A 24,993-nucleotide genomic window follows, 5' to 3' on the forward strand; every position below is an offset into this window, starting at 1 on the left:
AGGCGCGCCAAAATGCCAGGAGACGTCTAAAATGGGCAAGCGTGTTCATCCTTGACAGCTCTGCAGTATTGCATCCAGTGCTGTCAACTGTTTTTTCCAAAAATCTGTATTTGGCGAAAAAAACTATCTGTACAATATCTTTCTCGAAAAATCAAACATCAATTTAGTGCGAAAACTGATTTTGCGACCAAAAAAAAAAAAAAAGGTCGCTCGACCTGGTTTACCCCTATGGAATATAACACAAAAACTGAAAATCGGTATTTATCTGTATGAAAATTGAAATATCGGTTTTTTGAGAGAGCATATCTGTATTCCTGTATCGAGTCCAAAAATCGGTATAAATACCGAGAAATCGGTATAGTTGGCAGCGCTGATTGCATCGCTAAACATTCTAGCACTCGAGATGTAAACATTACACTGGTTTCTGTTTAAAAAAACGTCCTTTCGTTAGAAACTAACCTAACCAAATTTCACATATTTCTGAAGATTTTCCATGTTTAATCGTAGAAATAATCACTTTTATTGCGGATATTTATTCGTATCATTAAATAAACGTAAAAATCGCGTCAAATCATAACTGCCATTTCATGACTTGAAAATTTTCAAAAGAATCCTTCTTCTCTTGGTTCTAATTTTCATTTGCAGGTGTCGCTACTGGGAATTGAGTTTTGCGGCAATAGCGGCCCTTACACGGACATTATTTTTGTCATTTTTAATGATGACTAAGTTATAGCGGCCCTTACACGAGCATTAAAAATGTCATTTTAAATGATGACTAACTAATAGCGGACCTTACACTATCATTAAAAGTGTCATTACTGAAAAATAATTGCATTTTTATGAACGTGTAATGGTGCAGTAATGACGAGATTTCTATCAAATTTGAATACATCATTACTTAGACATCATTAAAAATGACAATAATAATGCTCGTGTAAGGGCCGCTAATGATGTAATTCAAATTTGTTTGAAATTTCGTCATTAGTGCACCATTACACGTTCATTAAAATGATATTATTTTTTAGTAATGACATTTTTAATGACTCGTGTAAGGGCCGCTAATGTGCAAATATAATTTTGCGTGTGCCTTATACAAAATACGTTTCACAATTATTTTACGTTTCGTCACAGATAACAGATATACAGGCTTACATATGAACTGTGTGTAAAATTTGCTCAATCAGCGTGGCGAACTCTTGCAGAAGTCACCACGATCGACACGAGGTACCACCACGATTTGGGTGCCGCTTTCACTGATCCACAATTTTGGGTACAACATTCACTGCACGCTAGATTTTTGTTTTGCTGTTGGGTAAAATGACAAGTTTATTTTTGTTTTATTCCGATCGAATTCTCGTGTGATTTAAGCGACATGGAAATAAAGTTGTCTTCAACACTTTGGGAAATCGTGTGATAAGTGTTAAAATTGTTGCAGTTGGAATATTTCTATAACAGGCAGGAGGATTTTGTTATCGTTCCGGAACGTTTTGAAAGATCGCGGCGAATAGTCGAGTAGGTGGCAGTAGTGTTTCCAACGTATAGCAAATTTGAAATTTACACAGGATTTTGAAAATTTTTGTTGAGCTGCTAGCGCGACCTGGCGGCTCAACGAAAACCGCTAGGCAGACGTAAAGTTAATGCTATTTGCAAAATACTTTTTGCTATTACACCGAAGTGTAATTTTCAAAATTATCAAAATACACTGAGGTCTTTTTTTATGCGGTCTTTTTCATGAGGTTTTTTTACGCGACTTTTTTTAAGCGAATTTTCAGAGTTATGCGGTTTTTTTATGCGAAGTTCCAGAGTTATGCGGTTTTTTATGCGAATTTTCAGAGTTATGCGGTTTCCCTTCTGCGGTTTTTTTTATGCGAAGTTTCAGAGTTATACGGTTTTTTATGCGAAGTTTCAGAGTTATGCGGTTTTTTTATGCGAAGTTTCAGAGTTATGCGGTGTTTTTTTATGCAAATTTTCAGAGTTATGCGGTGTTTTTTATGCGCATTTTCAGAGTTATGCGGTTTTTTATGCGTTTTATATGCGGTACGTAAATTCGCATAAAAAAAAGTCTTCAGTATATGTTTGTTTTCAAGTAGAATATGGCTAAGACCTTTCTTTGGTTCATTTTTCCTCCTCCTAAAGAGCATGATTATATTGATAGCGGCCCTTTTATGCGACAATATTATTGTCAATACATGAAGTATTGACAATACTTTTGATCGTGTAGAGGAAACTAAATGGGGTTGACGAAAATATTGTCAAAAAATCAAAACTTCTCATTATTCCAACAATACTTTCACTTCAGAGAGGAAACTGTTAAATATGTGCATTCCGTTCTGATATTCAGTGCAGTATTTAAAGTTCGAAACGCTAGATTTTTTGAAAAACAAGGATGCAAGTTAACAAGCCAATTGGATTGACGGTTTACAATGCTTCGGATTGACAATAATATTGTCCCGTGTGAGTGCCGCTTATTGAAAACGAAGTAGTTCTTTTCGATTTAAAAAGTTGACTTTTAAAAATTAGAAGCGCGTAATTGAATGTGTGCTCATATTACGACAGTATTTTTTACTTTTCATGTAAATATGTTCTATTCCCAAGTAACCACGACGCATCATAATTTTACATCAATTCAGCTTCAAAAAATTTGCGTAAAACTTGATTAAATGCAGTGGAGCTACACATGTTTTTACAATGCTATCATAAAGCCAAAAAGGGCGATTATTAGACTCTTATGGGATTATTACTCTTATAGTTATTATAAAAATTTCGTTGCTCCAAAATATAGTATTGCATGTCGATATATAGCACGGCGGAAGGTTGTTGGAAAATAATGCTCAGTTACGTTTTGAATGCAAATTTAATGCACATTGTAGTGATGGGCAGAACCGTTCATTTAAAAAAAACCGTTCAGCCACTGTAGCACTTCTCCTATGTAGTGACTGAATGCCAAACAGGTCACAACTTGACAGGACCATTGTAAGGATTAATGTAGTGATGGGCAAAACCGTTCATTTTGAAAGAACCGTTCAGAACTAAACAGTCAAATCAAAAGAACTAGCGAAAGAACGAAAGAACTAGTTCTTTTGATTTAACTGTTTAGTTCTGAACGGTTCTTTCCAAATGAACGGTTTTGCCCATCACTACATTAATCCTTACAATGGTCCTGTCAAGTTGTGACCTGTTTGGCATTCAGTAACTACATAGGAGAAGTGCTTCAGTGGCTGAACGGTTTTTTTTAAATGAACAGTTCTGCCCATCACTAGCACATTACTTTAAAGTATGTAGGATTAGTGTAATTATACATTAACAATGTAAAACTAGAGTTGTAAATTTGCAGTGATATAATGCTCATGGTTACTTGGGTTTTTGTTTCAACGGCTGAATTTTGGTACGTGAAAAGCAAAAAAATAATGAGAAAAATTTGCATTTGATGGATTTTTCTTGTTTTTTTGTCGTGAATACGACTTACTTTACTATGGGGTACCTTTTCAAAATTTACTCTCTGGGAGAGTGATGAGTTTTTGATCGTGAATATCTCTTGTTTTATCTAACGAATCAACATAATTTTTGCTACGCGCCATCGGAAATATGATCACAATTTTATGATAAAATTATCAGTTGTGTGCAATAATCTCAAATAATTCAAAATTAAACTTTTCTGAAATGTTTGGTATAAACGGGATAATCCATAAGGCGCGTTTGCCTTGCTCGTATTTTTGAATCTACAAGCTCAGTGATCTGTGAAAGGATTCATATAATCTAACTACCAATAGAATCAAAAATTTTCAACTTAAACGTGTATAGCAAAAACATTGAAGTATTTCAATAGTACACTATTGAAAAACCTGTCTCATTTGACTCATGTCAACACCAGCCAATCAGAACGCGTTCTGAGAAAGAGAACAAAATATCAACTGCTGTACAACAAATCGTTCGAGAAAAATGTTCCGAAAAGTGGTGAATATCGCAGTGAGTTCCTTAATTTGGTCCTTCTGAATGCTAGAAACGAATCCCTACAGCATATTGATAGTTTCTTTCAATAAATTATGCAAATCCGAAATGAAATAATCGACATTAAAAATCTGTATGCGGCTATTTTTATAGCCGTTAGGATCGCCCATTAGTGAAAAAGATACAAACGAAATCAGGATACAAACGAAACATTGGTGAAAAAGCAACGGTGGAAAGCATTACACAAAATCAGCCGATCTAATGGCTCTAACAGTCTTTTAAAGAACTAACAGATCGGCTGAAAAGTTCGTATCGTTTCTATGAGAGGGCGCCACTAGAATTAAATCCATACCATTTTCAGTTAGTACCAACCTTCAAAAGATACGTGTATAAATTTGACAGCTGTCTGATTATTAGTTTGTGAGATATTGCATTTTGAGTGAAGCTACTTTTGTTATTGTGAAAAAAAGGAATTTCGTGTGCTGATGAAACACTACTTTTTGATGAAAAAAAGTGCCGCCGATACAAAAAAATGGCTTGATGAGTGTTATCCAGACTCTGCACCGGGCGAAGCAACAATTCGTAAGTGGTTTGCAAAATTTCGTACTGGTCATATGAGCACCGAAGACGATGAACGCTAACACCCTAAAGATATCAAAGGAACGTGTTGGACATATTATTAACGAATATTTGGATATGAGAAAGCTTTGTGCAAAATGGGTGCCGCGTGAGCTCACAATCGATCAAAAACAACAACGAATTGAAGATTCTGAGCAGTGTTTGGAGCTGTTATATCGAAATAAAACCGATTTTTTCGTCGATATATAACAATGGACGAAACATGGCTCCATCACTTCACTCCGGAGTCCAATCGACAGTCAGCTGAGTGGACTGCACACGATGAACCGAACCCAAAGCGTGGAAAGACTCAACAATCGGCCGGTAAGGTTATGGCGTCTGTATTTTGGGATTCACATGGTATAATTTTCATCGACTACCTTGAAAAGGGAAAAACCATCAGCAGTGACTATTATATAGCGTTATTAGAGCGTTTGAAGGACGAAATTTCAAAAAAACGGCCTCATTTGAAAAAGAAAAAAGTTTTGTTTCATTGAGACAATGCTTCGCATTGCTCCCTCATCCACCGTATTCTCCAGATTTGGCCCCCAGTGACTTTTTCCTGTTCTCAGACCTCAAGAGAATGCTCGCTGGTAAAAAATTTAGAAGCAATGAAGAGGTAATCGCTGAAACTGAGGCCTATTTTGAGGCAAAGGACAAATCGTACTACAAAAATTGTATCGAAAATGTGTGTTTCTATTAAACGATACAAACTTTTCAGTCGAACTGTTATTAGGATTTGTTGTTCGCAAATCGAAAGGAAATATCCTCAGTTTAGTGCAAATCTAGAACAGTTTGGTTAGATTTGTGCACTTTTCGCTGTGTGAAATTCACAGTAATCGAGATCAAGTGAAGCCTTCTTTGTTTTTACGTAAAATGTGGATAGGGGAATGCTTGCATAATTCATACAATTGATCAGCTAATTGATATTCGGCAGTGTTAAGGAACATGTCAGTTGTTTTCGTATTCACGACATCCAGTTATGTCTCTGACATTACTTACCCGCCTTTTTTTAATGATTATTTATTTCCCATTTTTCATGTATTGAAAGCACATCACACTGTTTAATCATTTACCACTGCGGATTTATTATAAAAATTTTCTAACAATTCCTGTTGCCTAGTAAAAAATAGTGCTTCACGAAGGGATTGAAAGAAAAAATAAAACAAACTATATCCTTTCCATTCAGATATTATTAATTTACTTAAACTTTGTTCTCATATAAATATATAACATTTCACAGGTAGGAAAACCGACATCACGATTGCATGTCAAGAGAAAAATACGAAGGATATCGCTCCGAATTCGGCCACATGTCGATATTGCCAAAAAGCTGTTCACAACGGTAAGCCATATGATAAACTGGACAAGGAGACAAGTACACCAAAGGAAAACGGTGCTTCCTTCACGCCAACCCCAAACAACCCCAGTACACCTGTGACAGCCACCAACAACAATGAAGCATCCTCCTCAACGAAACCATCAGTATCCCCTATAGAACAAAGTACACCAGCTGCAGTTAACAACTTACCCTCCAACCAACCAGCAACTGCAACCAATGTACAACAAGGCGCATCTACAGCAACTCTCAACGAGCCCAAGACTACGATCAACAAGGAAAACGATAAAAAACGGAAAACACACACAACATCAATGATGAAGCAATGGATGATGAGATAAGCCACGGATAAAGTGACTTCCGATCCTCGTTAGATGGAAATGGAAGCTCATCTCCCCCTAGAATAAGGGTGACAACGAGATCCAGTAGCAAAAAAAAACAAAATTTAAGCCAATCGGCCACGTAAAGCTTGTACGCGAAAAGGCCTAAATAAAATCTTTTATTAAAAAATAACAATCTGATTTCATGTTTTTCAGTGTTATTATAAAGACCCCTCGTTCCTCGCGACAACCCACTCGAAATGAATACAATTGCCATAAAATTCATTTTGACATGCCTGCTAAGCTAAACGCCGCGGCAGCCATCATTCGCCAAAAGCCGACATAGCTGCAAAGTTCGTGTGCGTGTTTCTCTTTTATCTCCGTGAAAATTCTTCAAAAATAACGTGTTTTCACTTACTTGAAGTGCAGTAAATACAACAAGAAGTGGTATCTGATTGTTTATATACTCCACAAATGTGTTTTACCGAAGAATATTGATTTCTGACGGTATTTTCGATACTATCAGCAACTGTCTCATCGTCTGCAAAACGCACACACACACAACTTGAAAAGACAGCATAAGAACGCCACATTTTTTTGTCTGCATAGAATTCGCAAATTCATATTTTGCGAGTGATTGCCGAAGACGGAATGGAAGTGGACGAAAGCCCCGAAATTCCTGCTGTTGTTAACAATACAACCGAGGCGGAAGCAGTCCCGGTGAAACTGATAGATTCAGGAGGAGCATTACGGTCGATTCTTACCTCTGAGGAGTTGAGTACGATTCCTTCTGAGACGGCGAAAAAAATTGAATGCCACTACGAGCATAAGCTGGAAGAATTCCTGACTGCAAAAGCGCTCTGCGAAACTGCAAAAACTAATGTTGGTAAGCATTTGAGTTTAAATTGTTTTTGAGTTTTATGCTGTTCATACGCATTTTTTAATAAAAAAATATCTGCCATTAGTGCGAAGAAAAAGGCATTGTATGTATTTTTCTTTTGTGTTCATTTTTGTAAGTCATGAATGATTTTCGACCAGTTAGCTGATTACAAACACAAACGCTAGGTGGCTCCAGGTGATTTGTTTTTGTTCATCAGCTCGTCTAAAACGGCATCACGCGGTTTTTTTTATCTGTTTTGATTAACTCGTTCGACATGCATGTCGCAAATAACACCTCTGAGTGAAAGTTTGATCAGTAGTATTATTTTTGCTCTACAGAACAACTGAAAACTGACTACGAGAAACAAATTCAGGATTTGACTTTGAAGTATCAAGATGAATCGTCCAAGTTTCATTTTTCCCAGCAAAGTTTCAAGGAGCTTCGGTTGGAACTGGAAGACGCTAAACAGGAATTGACACAGGCTAAAGAAAAGGTCAAACAAAACGATGCAAGCACGGCTCGATTTCGACGCGAACGCAATGAAGCTGTTAACGAACGGGACACGCTACTAAATGCAGTCGAACGCAAAACACTGGAAGTTGAACGGCTTCAAGCGGATGTGATTGCCCTAGAGCAGAAGCTTAAGTCGGCAAATGTGACCAAGTGCGAAGCATTGGCAAAGCTTGAGGAAATCCAAAGCAAAGAATTCTCGTTGGATTTCAAAGAGAGACGTATGGACAAAGAGTTGTCAATGCGTGACAACCAAATCCAGAAACTGACCGAGGACTTAAATCGAGCATTGCAGGATCTTCAAAATGTTCGTCGTGATCAAAACTTTAATGCCTTGACAACGGAAGCGAAACTGGCTGAGAAAACAGAAGAATTGAAAATTGCTACGGCACAAATTGCCCATTTGGATCAACAGAATCAGGATCTAAGTGAAAAGGCAAAGGACTTGTCCACCAAGTTGCTTCAGCAAAATGAAGAAACACGGAAAATGATGGATCATTATCGAAAAGAGTTACAATCGCAGACGAAATTGTGCGAGCTTTACCAGGAGGATTGCGAAGATAACAAAAAGCAAACGGAAGAACTCGGTGCAGCCGTATCCGAACTGAAGAAATTGTTAAACGAAGCAAGTGATTCCTATGGTAAGCTGGAAACGCAACAAAAGTCTCAGGTGATGAAACATGAGAAGGAACTGGAATCGAAAGACCAGATCGTTCAGCAGTTGAAGGATGAACTGAAACATGCAAACGAATTGCTAAAGTTGGCCAGAGAGGAAAGTTTGGAACATGCCGTAGAAAAACTGGCTCCGTCTGCTGCCGCTACCAGTAGACTAATCAAATCTGGAATGACGCTAACCGAATTGTATACGATGTACGTCAAGGCAGCTGAAGATTTGCAAGTCAGTTCGTAATGTATATTTATCTTTAACAGTTCGTTTGAATACTAATTTTCATTTTTGCAGGTCGAGAAAAAGGAAAACAGCAAACTTCAGCTACAGATCAAAAATATTGTTCAGGAATTGGAGGAACGGGCACCGGAGCTGACTCGTCAGCAGAACGAGTATCAGAACCTGAAGGATGCAAATGAAGAAATGACATTGCAGCTGAACAAGCTCATCGAAGAGAATGCTGAGGTTCGGTCCGAGCTGGGTTCGATGCAAGACAAGGTTCGTTATCTGGACAGTGAAAATAAGAAGTTCAAATTGGAGCGAAGCGATTTAAGCCGCCAGATTTGTCATTTGCTCCGAGAAATTGAACAAATGCGTGGTGGATATGCGTCGGAAGCTGATCAATCCATTTCGTCGGATATGAGTGCTAATGAAGTGATTACCAAGAAACTGGTGACTTTCAGTGACATACAGGAGCTGCAGGAAAACAATGTAAAATTGCTGCTCGTGGTAAGAGACTTCAGCGCCAAGTTGGAGGAGTTGGAAATTGCACAAAATGCAATGAGCCAGGCAACATTTGAAGCGAAGATAGCTTCCTATACCAAGCGTATACAGGAGATGCAAGAGACACAGGAATATCAAACGCAAATGATGCAACAGTGCATTCAACAGCGGGATCGATATAAGAAGATGTACCACGATGCTATGCGTAGCTACAATGCGGTAGGCGGAAAGGGTACTTTGGGTGCTAGCTTGAATGGATCACTATCCGGTGATAATGTGGATGTAGCCATGGATGAAGAACTTCCGAGCGCATCCACGGTCAGTGCGGTTTCCAGTGAAGCGGTTGCTGAGAAGGATAAGAAAATTTCCGAATTGGAGGGTAAAGTGAAGCAAAACCAGCTCATGGTTACGAATCTTAAGGAAGAGTACGACAACTACCGGAAGGAAAAACTAACCAACGACAAAATGATGAACGAACAGTTTGACGCTATGCGAACGGAACTTCGGGAATTGTCCTCTAAGAACATTAAACTCGCTGCCACCGTGGAATACAATAACGAGCAGATCAAGATTCAGCAGAAAAATGTTGCAACCTACAAGAAGCAGATTTCAACTTTGGAGGAACGAAACAAGAATTACGAAACTACTATCTCCAAACAGGAGGCAACGATCATGTTCCTCAAAGATGAAACGATGAGTGCTCAGTCGAAACTGGCCAGGGCCGAAGTACAGGTGGAGAATTTGAAACATGAATGTCGCATTTTGAAGGACGCCGAATCCAGATTGCAGACAGAGCGAGAAATCCTAAACCGGGAACGTCAAAATCAGAATCTACTGTTGAACAATCTCGAAATGATTAAGGTCACTATGGAACGATCGGAAGCCGAAGGAAGAATCCGACTGGAATCTCGCCTCGATGAGACGTCTCGTGAGTGTTCTGCGTTACGGCGACGTTTGCAGGAGGAACAGGATCGTTTCCGGGAGCTGACTACACACCTGGAACGTCAAATGCAAACGGCTAAGCAGCGCATGGAGGAGGAAATGGCCATTGCCGAAACCGTACAAGCCGAGCTTAAAAACGCACGCGATGAATTGGAGATCAAGTCGAGGAAAATTGACGATTTGAACAAAAAACTCCAGGAAACACTTTCACCCAACGACGAAGACAATCCGATGACTCAGGCGAATAGAAAAATTCGAGAGCTGGAACAAAAGCTCAGTGAAGCTAATATTGAAATTGAATCCCTGCAAAAAGAACTGGCAACTGCTAAGGAACATGTCAAGCAATACTGCAATATGTCCGAGTCTTCCGAAAAGGAACTGAAAGATCTCAATGAACTGTACACCACCTACAAAACTCAAACTGAAACAGAGCTGAGCGCCCTGAAGAAGAGCGAGATCGAGCTGAAAGCTCAAGTGGAAGAGTTGAAAACGGAAAACTCTCTCAAAAAGACTGGCGAACAGCTGACTTCCTCCACCGATAGCGAATCCGAACTGCACAAATCACAAATAGAGCTTAAAGAAGCTCTCGAAAAACTGAGCGAAAATAATAAAGATCTGCGAGAGCTGCGCGAAAAAAATAACTCCCTTCTGGAACAGTTGCAGCAAGCCGAACAGAAATATGCCAACGAGATGGTCCAACACTCTTCCGATATTCAACAATTGGCCAATTTGAAAGAGGAAGTTCAGAAAACCAAACTTCAGTTCGATGATCTGAAACAGGCCCGAGATCAAGCTCAAGAACGCGTAAAAACCAGCGAACAATGCTGGCAGAATAGGGAGGAGATTATGAAAAAGGAAATCGATCAGTTAGAGGAACGGTTGGCCGATTTGAATTCACAGAATGCGGCGTTGCATGACCAAATCCAGAGCTTAAGCACGAAATTGTCCATAACGGCAGCCCAAACATTGGAACAAAAACCGGCGGAAAAACCGGATGAATCTATGAATGATAGCACAATCGAGGACAGTTCGATGCTGAATAAATCAATCTCCGACGAGGAGAAACGATCGGTAGACCAACTGCTGCAAATTATCAAGTATCTACGCAAAGAGAAAGATATCGCAGTGGCGCAGTTCGATATATTGCGTTCGGAAAATGTTCGAGTACGGTCCGAGCTGATGATGTTCCAGAAGAAACTCGAGGAGGCCCAGACCGAGCTGAACGTTGAGAGGGAGAAATCGGAGACTGGAGTCGTAACGACTGCTAAACACGAGGAAATTCTGCGAAAATTGGAAACGCTCAATGCCATCACCGACAGCAACCGAGGGCTGCGAGAAGAACGCGATGGTTTGAACAGAAAGATTAAAGATTTATCCGAGCGTCTTCTGAAGGCCGAGGATGAACTGTTCCCCCTGCAGGAGAAGGTTCGGGAACTGAGTGTTAAAATCGAATCGGCTACCAGTGAGAACTCGACACTTCGACTGGAGGCGACCCGGTGGAGACAACGTGCTAATCTTCTAGTGGAACGATCGAACAAAACCAGTCCCGAAGATTGGAAACGTTTACAGACTGAACGAGAAAATCTTGCCAAAATGTTGACAAATGAAAAAGAACTGTTGAAGAAATCCAACGAAGAGCTTAACTCAATCAGGATTGAGAAGGGTAAACTGGAAGCGGAGGTATCCAATCTAACGAAACAGCTGGCAAACTCGTCGGATCAGAATAAAAAATACGCGGAGGAATTGGATGTTCTGCGTCAGGCTGGCGCCAAGATGACTGTCGAAATCGGCGAAGTTAAGTCAGCACTGTCTAAGAGAGATGAGGAATTGAAGAAACTTACCGACGAGTTGGCCAGCAAGGAAGAACAGCTGACCGATGCCAAGAGCAAGGAACAACAGATTCGCAAGATTGCCAAGCGCTACAAGGATTCTTACATCGAACTGAAGAAGTCTGTGGATGAAAAGGAAGGTGAAAGTGGAAAGGCTCCTGGCGAGGCTGGTTCTGCTGATGCAGCTGGAGAGGGTAGCAGCAACGAGCAGCAAGAAAAGATAACCGAAAATAACGTATCAGAACTGAAATCGCAAATCACTTCCTCGCAGGAAGAAATAGAAACTCTCAGGAAAGAGAATGATGCGTTGAAGGGTAAGCTGGAAAAAGCTGAACGCAATCAAGACATACTGAAGGACGTGAAACACCGGATTCTCAGTTTAACAGAGATGAAAAATAATGTTACTCGTGAACTGAACAACGCCAAAGCACAGATTCAATCGTTGGAGCATGTACGTGATGAGAATGAGTTGCTCAAGTCACAGTTCGAGGGTCGTCTAACACGGCTTACGAAGGAAAACGCTGACCAAGACAAGGAAAAGACAGATGCCATTACACGTCTGACTCGCGAAAATGAACAGCTCAATATTCGCATGAATCAACTAACCCGACAACTTGGGCTGCAACAAGTTTCCAAACCATCTACCAGTGCTTCCGGATCTTCGGAAAAAGGCTCAACAGAAAGTCCTCGTACCGCAAACGTGAAACCGATTCCCGGTCCAAGTGCTCAACAGTCGGCCACTGTAACACCACGACGAGGTAGCGAAACTCCGTTGGCCAGCATTCGTCCAATGTCGGTTCAAGCCAGTAGCCGAACCGCTGCCGTTTTGCCAACCAGTCAAACCTCGAACAACGTTGCGATTGTTCAGGGTTCGTCATCTTCGTCATCATCATCAAACACTGGATCCAGTAGCAGCAGCGTAACGGCACTGGTTCCACCTCAGCAGCAAGTTCACACCACTGGAAGCAATAACAATTCCAATGAATCCATGTCCTCATCACCAACGAGTTCTCACACCGATTATATGCCAGCGACGAGTTCGGCCAATGTCGCAGTTGCGGCCGTCCCCCCAATGGGTACGGCTTCCACATCTTCCTCCACTGCCGAGAGCAGTTCGCAGCAAGAAAACGAAAGCATTCCAGCTCAACAAGCAAACGAACCTGGTCCTTCGCAGATGCACGTTTCCGCGGGTCAGCCATCGCAAGCGGTAGCTCTCGTTTCACCACATATCGAAGGCTCGCCGCAAACCGGAGGTATTGTTACTCAGGTGGCCCAATCGTCACCTCAACTGCAGCAACCGATTCAGGAGCAGCAAAATCCAGCTCCTAGCACTAGTGGATCTTCTACATCCAATGTAAGTACCGGACTGAGAATAAGTACTTCATCCCTTGGTATCGTTCAATTTGTAACTAATATGCTTTCCACCAGGTCCAACAGCTTTCCCTTAGCAGCCATCATCAAGCATCAACTTCAAGCAACACTGTCACTACTTCGCAAGCTGCTGCCGGTCACAAGCGACCCCGTGATGTCGAGGGAGACAGCTCCACGGACACCGTAGAACAGATGACCGATAAGTCGGCTCCGGTGAACAAACGAACACGAATGCAGGGCGGAGAGACTTTCCAGGTATAATCACGACTGTATTAGTAGGTGTAGTAGATCGATTCATACTGCTAGAGTGATGAGAGAAACTGTATTATTATTTCTATTTTATATATATTTTGTTGTAGCTGTGAGACACAGTTTGTTAAATATAGTTAGATTTCATGTAGAATAAATTTTGTGTTTGGCCTGCAAAAACTAAAAACCAGATACACCATTCATAGATCGATGCGATTTCGTAGTTCTAAATTTTGTTTACTGTGTCCACTAAACGGTAGTTTATTTCTGTTTCAATATTTAGCGCCGAAATTCTGAAAAGATTCCGCCTTTGCAGGGCGTCAGCGAGTCCGGTCTTGAGGTGGAATATCAGGTACCGACGTCATCTCAGCGGGACCAAGAAGATGACATTATTGTGGTGGATTCGGAGGAAGACGACGAAGGTATGGCTGACGATGGCACTGCCGATGAGGGCACCGCTGAAGCCGATGACGGTCCGTTCGAGGGCTACGATGCAGAAGAAGCGTACGAACAAGACGAACCGGAAATTGCTGGCAATTACGACGAAGGTGAAGGCCCCGATATCGACGAAGACAATGTACAGTCGGCCAATAATGAGGTCGATGTGGACGATGACAACGAAGTTCCTAATCAGTCAAGTACATCGTCGACTACTTCGAGTGCTCAGGTTGCTGTCGATGTGGAAACTTCCAGTACTATTGTGGGTCAGAGCAGCAACGCCGGACCATCCACATCGTCCGATGGTCAACCAACGGAGAGCAGCAATCAACCGACTTCGAATGAGGTGCAGCAAATCCAGAGCATCAGCAGTGGCAGTGGCGAACCGTCCGGTCCGTCAACTTCATCGGCCTCCTCGACGGCAGCCAGCGCTGCTTCGACTTCTGCTTCCACAACGTCCTCTTCCACATCGGCGTCGTCATCGGCATCATCGGCCACAGCTGCCGCTGCCTCGTCTGTCACTTCCCAGGCTGTGGCTGCATCACCCTCTCAAAGCCGACGGCAGGTGAATCCGTTGGCTCGACAGCAGCAACAGCTCATGCTAATGCAGCAGAACTACGAGGAGAGTGCTGACGATCGCATTGTGCCCAGCACGCCAACTCTCTACGTACCACGGCGGACCGATGGGTAAGGATTTTTTTTAAACATTTGTAGTTAATATGTTGGATATGAAGTTATCGTAAAGAGCCGTATAACGCTTCATCGTCATGCCGCTTTTTCTGGTTACTTTCAACGATAGTCTCATTATTTTAAAAATTCTTTTCAATGGAAACATATTGCTTCAACCCATTCTGTGATGCTTTTTTTGAAGAACAGAGAGCTGAGAGAAGAACAACATAAAATCGAAGGAAGCGTTCAGTTTTGTATTTGGATTTCTCGTAGCCATGTTTTTTTTAAAATAATTTTAGCTACTGTTCGGCTTTACCGTATGCCTGGTAATGTTTGAATCATTGAGCAATATCAAAATTTAAAACATTTCGGTATCGAATTTTTTGTTTATTCAAATTCCTTCCCTCAGAACGGCAGATATTTCTGCAATCATTTCTGAGTGCGATTCGCGTTATGAAACGGAAATTCTACTATATTTGGCTTCGGAGCGTACTGTTCTTTGATCTACCGATGAACATACCTACTAAGAATCCCTATAAAGTTTTCTTTTTACATGTCCGCCTTCTGGAATAATAGCCGGGTCCATCCGTTATCTACCAATCCAAACGCCATAACGCTAGCAGGATGCTTGGTCAGACACACGTCTCTATGCTCGCCGCTCAAATCATTTTACCGAGGGAGAATTAATATAGCGGTCAGTTCTGGAATTTGATAAGGGATCGATGGTAAACATGCTCTCATCGGTAAACAGGATTATCGGATTTTTTGCTTGATGGAATGCAAGATTTTCTTACAAAACTCGACTCGTAGCTCCCAGATGCGGTTGGTAATTGTGTACGTTTTTTCCGTGCCCTCGACTTTGCCCCGCAATCTTACTTTACGATCTTCAATGCCGTAACGTCGCTGGATTCATTCGCCTGAATCTTATTTATTTATTTAGGTATAATCAACAGACACAATATGGTCCTAATGATAATTTCTAGTAATATATAAAAAAAATTCCATATATCCTACTGCGAGATAGATTGGAGTCGAATCCCGATGAAACAAGATTGAATAATCTTTGCAAGCCAATAATATCATTGTTATCACCATAGTTAGTTCGTCGTAAAGGAAGTCGAAAAAATGCACAGTTGCGAAGAGCAAGAGGTCGGACTTTGATATTAATTTTGCGGAGCAAAGCAGGGCAGTCAATCCTGTCGGTCAAAACATCTGCTATCAATAAAGCAGTCAACTTGTGTATCGAGACCGATTAATAACCCGCGACTTTCGTAGGTTGGTAGTTGGTGAGGATTGTTCCACGGTAAGCGCCGTAGAGTGAAGCGAATGAATCTGCGTTGTATAGATTCGATTCTATGAGCTCCGTTTATGTAGTGAGGGTTCCAAACGACAGAACAGTACTCCAGGGATGAACGAACAAGTGAACAAAACAGAGATTTTAAACAGTACACGTCTGTAAAATGTTTAGCCATCCTCATTACAAATCCTAGGTTGCGAGAAGCTTTAGAAACGATATAGCTGATGTGTTGCTTGAGGGAGTCTAAAAAAAGGCCGAAATACGAAAGGCGGAATAACGAAAGGCCGAAATACATAAGGCCGACGATGTTCTTATCTACCACATAAAGCCGAAATTTCGGAAAGCCGAAGCATAACAGGCCGAAATATATATATATATATATATATATATATATATATATATATATATATATATATATATATATATATATATATATATATATATATATATATATATATATATATATATATATATATATATATATATATATATATATATATGTATATATATATATATATATATATATATATATATATATATATATATATATATATATATATATATATATATATATATATATATATATATATATATATATATATATATATATATATATATATATATATATATATATATAATGACGAGTAAGTGAGTTACAATAATTTTCTCACGAGAAAGTTACATTTTTAGCGGTAATCCACTTGTTGTCTATAATTAAACTACATATTAGTTATAAAAAATTGATTTCTTTTACTTGAGTAGAAAGGATATTTATTTAAATCTGGCATCCTTTCCTTCTATACCAACAGAGTAGATCAACATAAAGAGCCTAGCTCTTTTTCGATTTGTTTACTTTTATGATTCCTGTGTGAATTATGAAGTTACGCCCTTGCGCATTTTTCGTGAAATTGGTTGGTTTTTGTGACTAAGATAAATCTGCGGGTAATTTTATCGTCTCATTTACCATTTCCAGTAGTAAAATGTTCGTAAACCATCTAAAATAAAGAAAATAAAAAGTTTCGCCTTCCTTACTAGCAATTTTGAAGCATTTATTGGTGGGAGAGAGTAACTCGATTTTTTTACTTTTGTAAGATTCGCCCTACTTTGAAAAACAGCTGATTTTTTCATTATTCCTCTACCAACAACTGTCTTTCGTGATCACATTTGTTCGTTCTTTTTCGCTGATCTAATTTTTTACCAGTTTTTAGAGTTGTGTGTTATTATTGTGGTACAAAGTATTTGGTAAGAATTCTAACGTTTAGTATATTTAGAAAATAGTTTCATTCCGACCTGAAAAACTGCTTCGTCTACTAGTGTTACAATTGTAGTAGAAATACCTAGAGAAAATGAGCAGCTATCAAAAATTGAGAATTGATTTTAGTTTTATTGACTGTGAACAGTCAGGCAGCTAAGCAGAAGATTTTCTTGCATAATTCAGAACGCCGAAACGATTCTTTCAACGGGCAGACCGGGCAAACGGTTTGCTTGCGTGGGGCCGCCGGTCTGCCCGTTGAAGAATCGTTTCGGCTTTCTGAGTTTCGGCCTTTTAAGGTTCGGCTTTCTGTGACGTACGGCTTTTTGTGTTTTCGGTTTTTTGTATTTCAGCTTTTCGTTTTTCCGCCTTTCGTATTTCGGCTGCTCATCGAGAAAGACAAGGTCTTTAACACACGTCGTTCTGACTATCGGGGATCCTTCCAGAAAGTAATCAAAATGAAATGGCTCTTTCTTCTTCGAGAACGTGATGGTCGAGCATTTGTCAGGATTCAATTTCATACGATTTACTTTACAGCACTCGGCGAAGCTCAACAAAACTGCATCTACTGGGCTTCGAATGTAATAGTAGATCTTAACGTCATCGGCAAACGATAGACGAGGGACCTCTAGAGTAAAGTTGACGTCGTTGAAATACAGTAAAAATATTAAAGGCCCGAGATGGCTACCCTGCGGAATTCCGGGCGAAGCGATAAACTCATTGGAAACGTGATCGCCGATTTTCACTGCTAAACGACGATCTATAAGATATGACTGCAGCCATCGAAGGATGTTAGAGCTGAATTCAAGTCTTTCCAATTTAGCAATTGTTATATTGTGGTTTATTATATCAAATGCAGAAGAGAGATCGGTGTAAATAGCGTCTGTTTGTAAACCTTTTGACATACCCTCAGTCACGTAGCACATGAATGACAATAGGTTGGTGGTTGTGGAGCCCTTAGGCATAAAGCCATGTTGAGTTTCGACAATATATTGCTTGCAGTGGTTGAAAATCGGTGTCAGAATAACCTTTTCAAACAGTTTAGAAACTGCACTAAGCCACGGTAATTGTTCACGTTTTTGTGTTTATGTGTCATCTTCGTCGAATAATGTCTGCAACTCGTTGTCTTTAAATTTGTCGAATTTCTTACATGATTCACAATTTCTGAAACCATCTCTTGCATGTTGCTTCCGATAAAGCAAGAGGAACAAAAGTCTCCTAGAGCATTCGAAGAGTTTCTTCAGCAAATTTTTTCAAATGAAAACACAAAATAAACATAGTGCTCAAACGGAAATCTCAAAACCTAGAGGTGATTTTATTCAGAGAAAATTTTTTAAAGATGACACTAGATCTAAAATTTTCAAATACATTTGGCATAAAACAAAATTTTTCGATTTCGGAAACTTTATGTACCCCTTCCCCCTATGGTGATTTTTTAAGATCGAAAATTTTCAAAATTTAACAGCCGGGCAGCATCCCTTACTCATATCCGATTTTGCTTAAATTTTGAATAGGGATATTTTTTAGGTGCTTGAACTTGTGAGCACTACCGCTTTACGAAATTAGAGATGACCTCAAAATATTGGCACCCTACTGTTCATAGCTCGAAGCGATGGCCCCATCATTCGATACAAATCTCTTTCCAGTACGCTTCTGTCTTGAACCTGACACCAGAAAATAGTCGCTGGGGGGCTAAATCTGGTAAAAATGGTGCATGCGATAGCAAATCGAATTTCAATGCATCGTAACGATGGGTTGATTTGTTTTGCTGCAAGAAAACGCGTCAGTCACTTTGCAAACATTTATTTTCCGATTCAAGTAATCATGCAAAATTTGAAATACACCTCCTTTTGATGTCCGTTATCTCCTGCAGCAATACTTTTTGATTTTTTATAACAAAATCCCAATGGTGACGATTTTCGGAATAACAGCACCATTGAGACGACCAGGGCGTGGTGCATCATCGGTGCACAACCACGTTTAAATTCAGTTTGCTTGAAGTAGAGCCTGGATAATGTATTATATTTATTTCTAATTTTCCACAGGTAGCATCATTGATGGTAGCACAATAACTAACACACCCATGAACCGAATGTCATGAAATGCTGTTGTGACTATTAAACGCTAGATAGGTGTTTAATGAATGACGCCATCTGTCTGTCAGGCCGGAAAATTATTGACCGACGTGTTAGTCGATTTCTAACCCCCTTTTTTTAATATCGTTAACCTATTTATGGTCGTTAGCCGGGTATTTCTAACCCTAACCGTGATAACCGCCCGTCTAAAAGTTGTACTTCAATTGTAGGATATTGATAATAATTATTCATTTTTATCTATTTTATTTTTCTCAACACCGCACAGAACGTAAGCCACTCGTAGGTGCACAACGTCCTGCCACCATGAAACCACGAGTCGAACTGTTAGAATGTAGTACTTTTTGTTTGTCGACGCCCACTGAAAAATCAATTGATGGCCTAGTTACAGAGCTACTGTCAATTGCAATAGCAGGAAAATAGAAAAAAACTTGATACTCGACAAATGTTTGTGCATCCATGCAACGCTAAAAGGAAACAGGATACCTATTCCTTCAACCTCAAGTGACGATGATAGTACAGGCAAACGATATATATGTATTTTAATCATATGCTAAGCTGATTGACTGTAGAAACTACGCGCTCCTTGCTGTGTCTGTCAGAGATAATTCTGTTCAGGAACATTGTTTGAAATCGTAGTACTGTAGTTTAACATTTGTACAATGTCTGTGCTGTAATGGAAGATTAGTTTTTTTTTTCGTTCTTGTAATTTGCTCAAACACTGTCTTGTTGGTTGTGTTTTGAATTCAATTTTCGTTTTTAAACAGCAAGGATAGTATCCCGATGATTTGATTAGTTAGGTTAACCGTAACTATTTTTCTCTTTTCAAAAGTGAAATATGGTAAAATAGTATGACAATGTGTAGCGTCCATTTGAAATGCTAGTAAGGATAAAGAGAAATGGAAACGTAAGACTTACAAATATCTCTAATCAGATAAAAATAAAACAAAATTCTCACTGAGTAAGAAGTGAATTATGACAACTGTGTAACGGTTGCAGCGTATGTAGTAAGTCAGCAAAACTATACTCAATTAACCTTGAGAAAGAAACCTATTCAAATAAACTGTCATTTCTGTGAAAGCCATTCTTGCATTGGTTTGATTTTTTTTCGTACGTTTATTGTCACGCTAGCGATCATGTTTACATACACACATATATAAAGTTTGCCTGTTAGATTATCGTCATGGTTGAGAAATATGTTTGACTAATGTTGACTACAGTTAGGTTTCAAAAGCATACAAGAAGTAGCATTCTATTGTGGAGGTTGGCCGAATGGTACAATTATATGTGTGTATGTAATCGCTTTCCGAAACCGATCCTTGTATTTGTGGCCCGACTGGAGTATTTGTTTGCACAATTGCTGTCGTTTCCTACGAAACGTTTTCAATGGGCGGTAACAACCTTTTCGCACCATCAAAGGTCGATCAGTAACTGACTATCACTTCCGCACAAGGAGTAAATAAATATTGTAGTCAAAATGGACGATTACGTTTCCGAAGCATATTTTGCAAAATCTGGATTTTCACAAGGGAGCCACTTTGGTCCTCTGATTTTCTTTTTGTAATTCAAAAATGTTAATTTTTCTTTAGATGATTTTTTTTTCGAGGAAGCGGCCCTTAAACAACAATTTGTGCAAAACCATCTCTATCTCTCCAAACATGGATAAGTTCACCGTCGAAATTATCACGTATTCTTTTTTATAGATATCAAAAGTAGGTATAGAATTGGCTCAAGCTTTAGAAAAATTTCCGTGTCATAAACCAATCGATTCAGCTTGACGAACGGAGAAAATGTCCGTGTGTGTCTATGTATTGTTAAAGAGGGTCGAGATTTCAGAGATTACTGGATCGATTTTAATCAAACTTGTCGCAAACGAAAGATCTCCTTGTCGGTCTGAACACTATTGAATTTTTACTTTCCGAGTTTTACGCAGTTTGATGTCAAAATTTTCAGTTTTTTTGACTATATCTGTCACAATTGTCCAATATGTTTTGAAACTTAGATTGCCGTGTGGAACAAGCCTAAGATGTTGCTTTTCAACAAGCCTAAGATGGTTTAAATCCACCATTTTTTTTGTGCAGGCGACTTTTTCCTAGATTCCAGTAGTATGAGTTTTTAGTGCTGCATGATAGAGCGATGTTTGGGCGGATTTCCGAAGTTATCCGGTTTTCTTGTTTTGTCTTAGAAATGTATGAAATGTCGAGATCTGGTGTATTCTTGAAAAAAATGGTTTAATTGACCTTGGGACAATAATTTTGAGTTTACCGAAATCGAAATTTTTGTTTGATGCCAAATGTCTCAAAATTTTTCAAAGTCCCAAAGCCGATTTATTAAAATAAAAAATTTGAGATTACACCACATCTGGACGTTTCATGCATCTCTGACATTTTCAAAAAAAAATTCTATTTTGCGTTTTTTTCCTACGCCAATTTCCGAAATTACGCGGTCTCAAATTCTCTATGTCCAAAAACCGTTGTTTTTTTTATTTTTTTTTATCGAGATCAGCAAATATGTGTGCGTGTGACAAATAATTTCACTCGATTTTCTAGAACATGGACCGATTTCTACAAACTTAGATTTATATGAAAGATTGCTGACTTTGATTTGGATCCAACTTCTGGTTCTGGATTCAGTGGCTTCACGTTCTTATGTGCGCCTCGTGCACTGCACAACCGGTTAAATTGAAGGAATTAACTGCATCCCCACCCGCAATCTATTGTTTTTAGATTCGCAATTTATTCTATGAAATCAGGTCGGATGGTAAAGAATATATAATAAAAGGCGATTTCGTCCACAGAACAATATGCACTAATCCAACATAAGCTACTTGCGCTTGCTGGTCAATGACAACCAAATGATGTTTTCATATCGAATTTCTGCAACCGATGCGTGGTGCTCTAAACTCGAGCACTTTGCCTTGTGCACCGAAATTTCGTGTATTCACACACATCTCATATACATCCAACTTAAAATTTCATGTATCTCTTGTCTCATCCGTGCACATGAGTTAGATTCAAGAAGAGAGAGAGTTAACTCAGTCCAGTTCTGACTTGTATGCACACCTTCAGGAGAGGCTTCAGTGACTTCTGCTTATGGTAGTTGAAAACAAATTGCTGTCTCCAGAGATGCCAGGTTCACAGGTTAATCTGAGTTTCACATATTCTCAATGTGCTGTACAGATTTTAAAAATGACCGATTTTCACAGACTTTTGAAATCAATCACAGACTGACAAAGGTCCTAAAATTGCTAGGGAAAACAAAGTGTCCTGTTTAAAAGTGGCTGTACCTTTTTTTTTTTCCTCAGACTGATTTTTGGTTCGAACACAGATTTGAAAAAAATTACCTGCCATCCTTGGTTGTTTCAGTTGCAACATCTAATCGGTTTCAGTGATGACATTATTGGCAGATTTGCTCGACGTACAGCGCGCGGATTTTTTCTATTGTATCGACGATACCAAATGAGTTTAACAAAAAAATTCCACCCAAAATATCAATACCTCAATCTTTAGTTTTCACTTAGAATGAACTGTTACATCTGATATAATCAGTGCACAACCCGCAAATTTTGCCACGAGACGCCACTCTCTGAAACTACAGGATGATATGAGTAAAAAATTAAAATTGATTGAAAACCCTCTCGTAGTCACCAACGGCTTCATCCGTTCTACGATGCATGCTGGACTTCATTTCGAGGTTATTTTGAAGTATTGAAGATTTTTCCAACTCCTCGATGCTAAGTTATTACATTCTTCGCCAAATTTTTATGTGGTTTTGAATTGCACAATCGAATATTAGCGTCTAGTTTGAACAAGCGCTAGTATCATAATGAATAGATGTACTGTGGTCACTATTCCATCATATAACTGCGTAACAAATTGACATACAATTGCAACAAGTTTCAGCGATGCCGTCAGTTCGCCACACCCGCAGGTGCCGAATGCTCGTTTCACATTTATCGAAACATCCAGAACCTCGAACGCTGCTGCCGACGCACAGCTTCTTCCCGAGGGCATCGATGATACCCGAATGGACCTCTCCCAGCTGGATGAATCTAACAGCGTAAGACCCACTGGCCGTAGTGTACCGACGACCCCTCAGCAAACGTCACCGAACGAGCACGACCGAGCAGTAATACACGGAGAATCGGCGGTACCGATCGACAGTAACGAAGCCGAACAAGCCGGTGAACAGCTAGCCCCTTGTGGGAGTTCGGTTGAAGTACAAGGTGAAGTAGAGGAACCTGTGGCCGGCCCATCTGGTATAAGTGCGAGTGCAACAAGTGGCGAGTGTGAGGGACAAGTTCCGGAAATTACCGTTTCCGCTGCAGAAGGTAAACGGACTAGTGTTTTAGATAGTCAACCTTTTTTTTCATTTTGTAAATTACATTTCCTACAGAAGATGATGATGACTACAGTATAACTGATTCCACTACAGCTGACCAAACGGCCAACACATCGGAGGCTACGGCAGCAGAAAGTGGAAGAAGCGGCGAACGAACAGATGATGATGATCTAGACATTGACATGGACGATGATCGTAACCGAGAAACAGAGTCTGGCGATGGCGTGACATCGGAAGGCGAGAAACATTCCACAGCTTTGGCGTCTCCGGTAAATTTATACTCCGATGACCATTGACAACTTTTTGTATGACTTCCCATATTTATATTACAGATGGACGAGGGCAGCGAAGCTGATGGATTGGAAACTCCCAGCAGCAACACACGATCTCGTTCGGTTCCCCGTGGGGCTACAAGACGCGGTCGACGCTTTGGCCACCGTGGAAGCACCAACCGAAATATGCCCTGGAGCGAAGGACGGCGTAATTATTTCATCCGTAAAGAGAATTACTGTTTTCTAACAATTATTTCTTTCATCTACAATGCAGCACTCAATCGATCTGGCCCATCGGTAATGCAAATGCCACATCAGCAGCAACGTTCCCCAGTTGGTAGTCCCAATCGAGCATTCCACCACGGATCGCCACACCAGCAACATCATCACATGCAACAACCGAGCCCACCGATGCGTCGGAACACCCGGTCAACACGCACTCGACGATCCAATTTGCACTACCGTTCCTGAGCGTTTTTCCATGCATCGTAAGCACGTACAATTCCACGAACATTTGCTTTCCTTACACGTAATATTTATTGTAACGTTTCGGAAATAGTGTCGAATGCGTTAAAGACACGGTTTAATTCGGTGTACAAAATAATGTTTGTAATATGTTTGAAAAACATATTACTCTCCTGATCAACATAAAGACTATTTTTGATTATTTGATATTATAGTTGTCGTTGTAAAAGACAATTTCTAATTTTCCATCCTAGGGGAATGTATTCAATAAACATAAAAAAACTGAAAATATACTGGATTGAATTCAATAGAACACAAGATTTCTTTAATTTTAAACACTGGAGAAGTGGTACGAACTCCTGTAAGACCACCATCAAAACCAAGTGCGCTGGATCCTTTCCTTTGCTCGACTTCGCTACAGTGATCACTTGCCGAAAGTAATTCCAGTTATTAACGATTTAAGACCATCGGAGACAATGGTTTTTGTTTCCTCCCCCGATATATTCACCCCTATTCTGTACGTCGATCGATTCGAAATATTCCGATCAAATGTGCAATTTCCATTCTGCATTCTGTTCGAGTTGGGTATGAACTCGAATATCATTCGTTCGAGTTCTGCAATTTTCGAACATTACTCGATCGACTTGCGTACGTATTACTTCTATTCGGTTTAGAATTGTTCTAATTTGTTTATACAAGTGTGACGGTTTCGTTTACTAAGAACGTGTAAGTATTGTTGACAGCTTTGATGGTTAGTGTTCGAAATTTCA

The 24,993-nt window shown here is 39.8% G+C and overlaps 1 protein-coding gene across 4 annotated transcripts; it reads left to right on the forward strand.

The window, feature by feature from the left end:
* Positions 1-6,565: 6,565 nt before the first annotated feature.
* Positions 6,566-24,430, forward strand: LOC131432994 (nucleoprotein TPR). 4 transcript variants are annotated; one of them, XM_058599696.1, is made up of 9 exons: positions 6,566-7,111; positions 7,444-8,513; positions 8,577-13,130; positions 13,205-13,402; positions 13,680-14,521; positions 23,042-23,475; positions 23,541-23,755; positions 23,819-23,966; positions 24,033-24,430. In XM_058599696.1, the coding sequence occupies exons 1-9, from the start codon at positions 6,877-6,879 to the stop codon at positions 24,227-24,229; spliced, it is 7,893 nt and encodes a 2,630-aa protein (XP_058455679.1). In that variant the 5' UTR covers positions 6,566-6,876; the 3' UTR covers positions 24,230-24,430. The 4 variants fall into 4 exon arrangements, with proteins under 4 accessions (XP_058455679.1, XP_058455680.1, XP_058455681.1 ...); XM_058599697.1 differs by having other exon boundaries at positions 23,048-23,475; XM_058599698.1 differs by having other exon boundaries at positions 13,713-14,521.
* Positions 24,431-24,993: the final 563 nt, after the last annotated feature.

This window comes from Malaya genurostris, chromosome 2 (genome assembly GCF_030247185.1).
Source record: "Malaya genurostris strain Urasoe2022 chromosome 2, Malgen_1.1, whole genome shotgun sequence".
NCBI lineage: Eukaryota > Metazoa > Arthropoda > Insecta > Diptera > Culicidae > Malaya > Malaya genurostris.

Excerpts from the sequence above, each read along its gene's own strand:
- LOC131432994 (XM_058599696.1), top strand. The coding sequence starts at position 6,877 with ATGGAAGTGGACGAAAGCCCCGAAATTCCTGCTGTTGTTAACAATACA. Across the intron at positions 23,476-23,540 it reads TACCGTTTCCGCTGCAGAAG|AAGATGATGATGACTACAGT; the intron begins GTAAACGGACTA and ends CATTTCCTACAG. Across the intron at positions 23,967-24,032 it reads GCCCTGGAGCGAAGGACGGC|CACTCAATCGATCTGGCCCA; the intron begins GTAATTATTTCA and ends TCTACAATGCAG.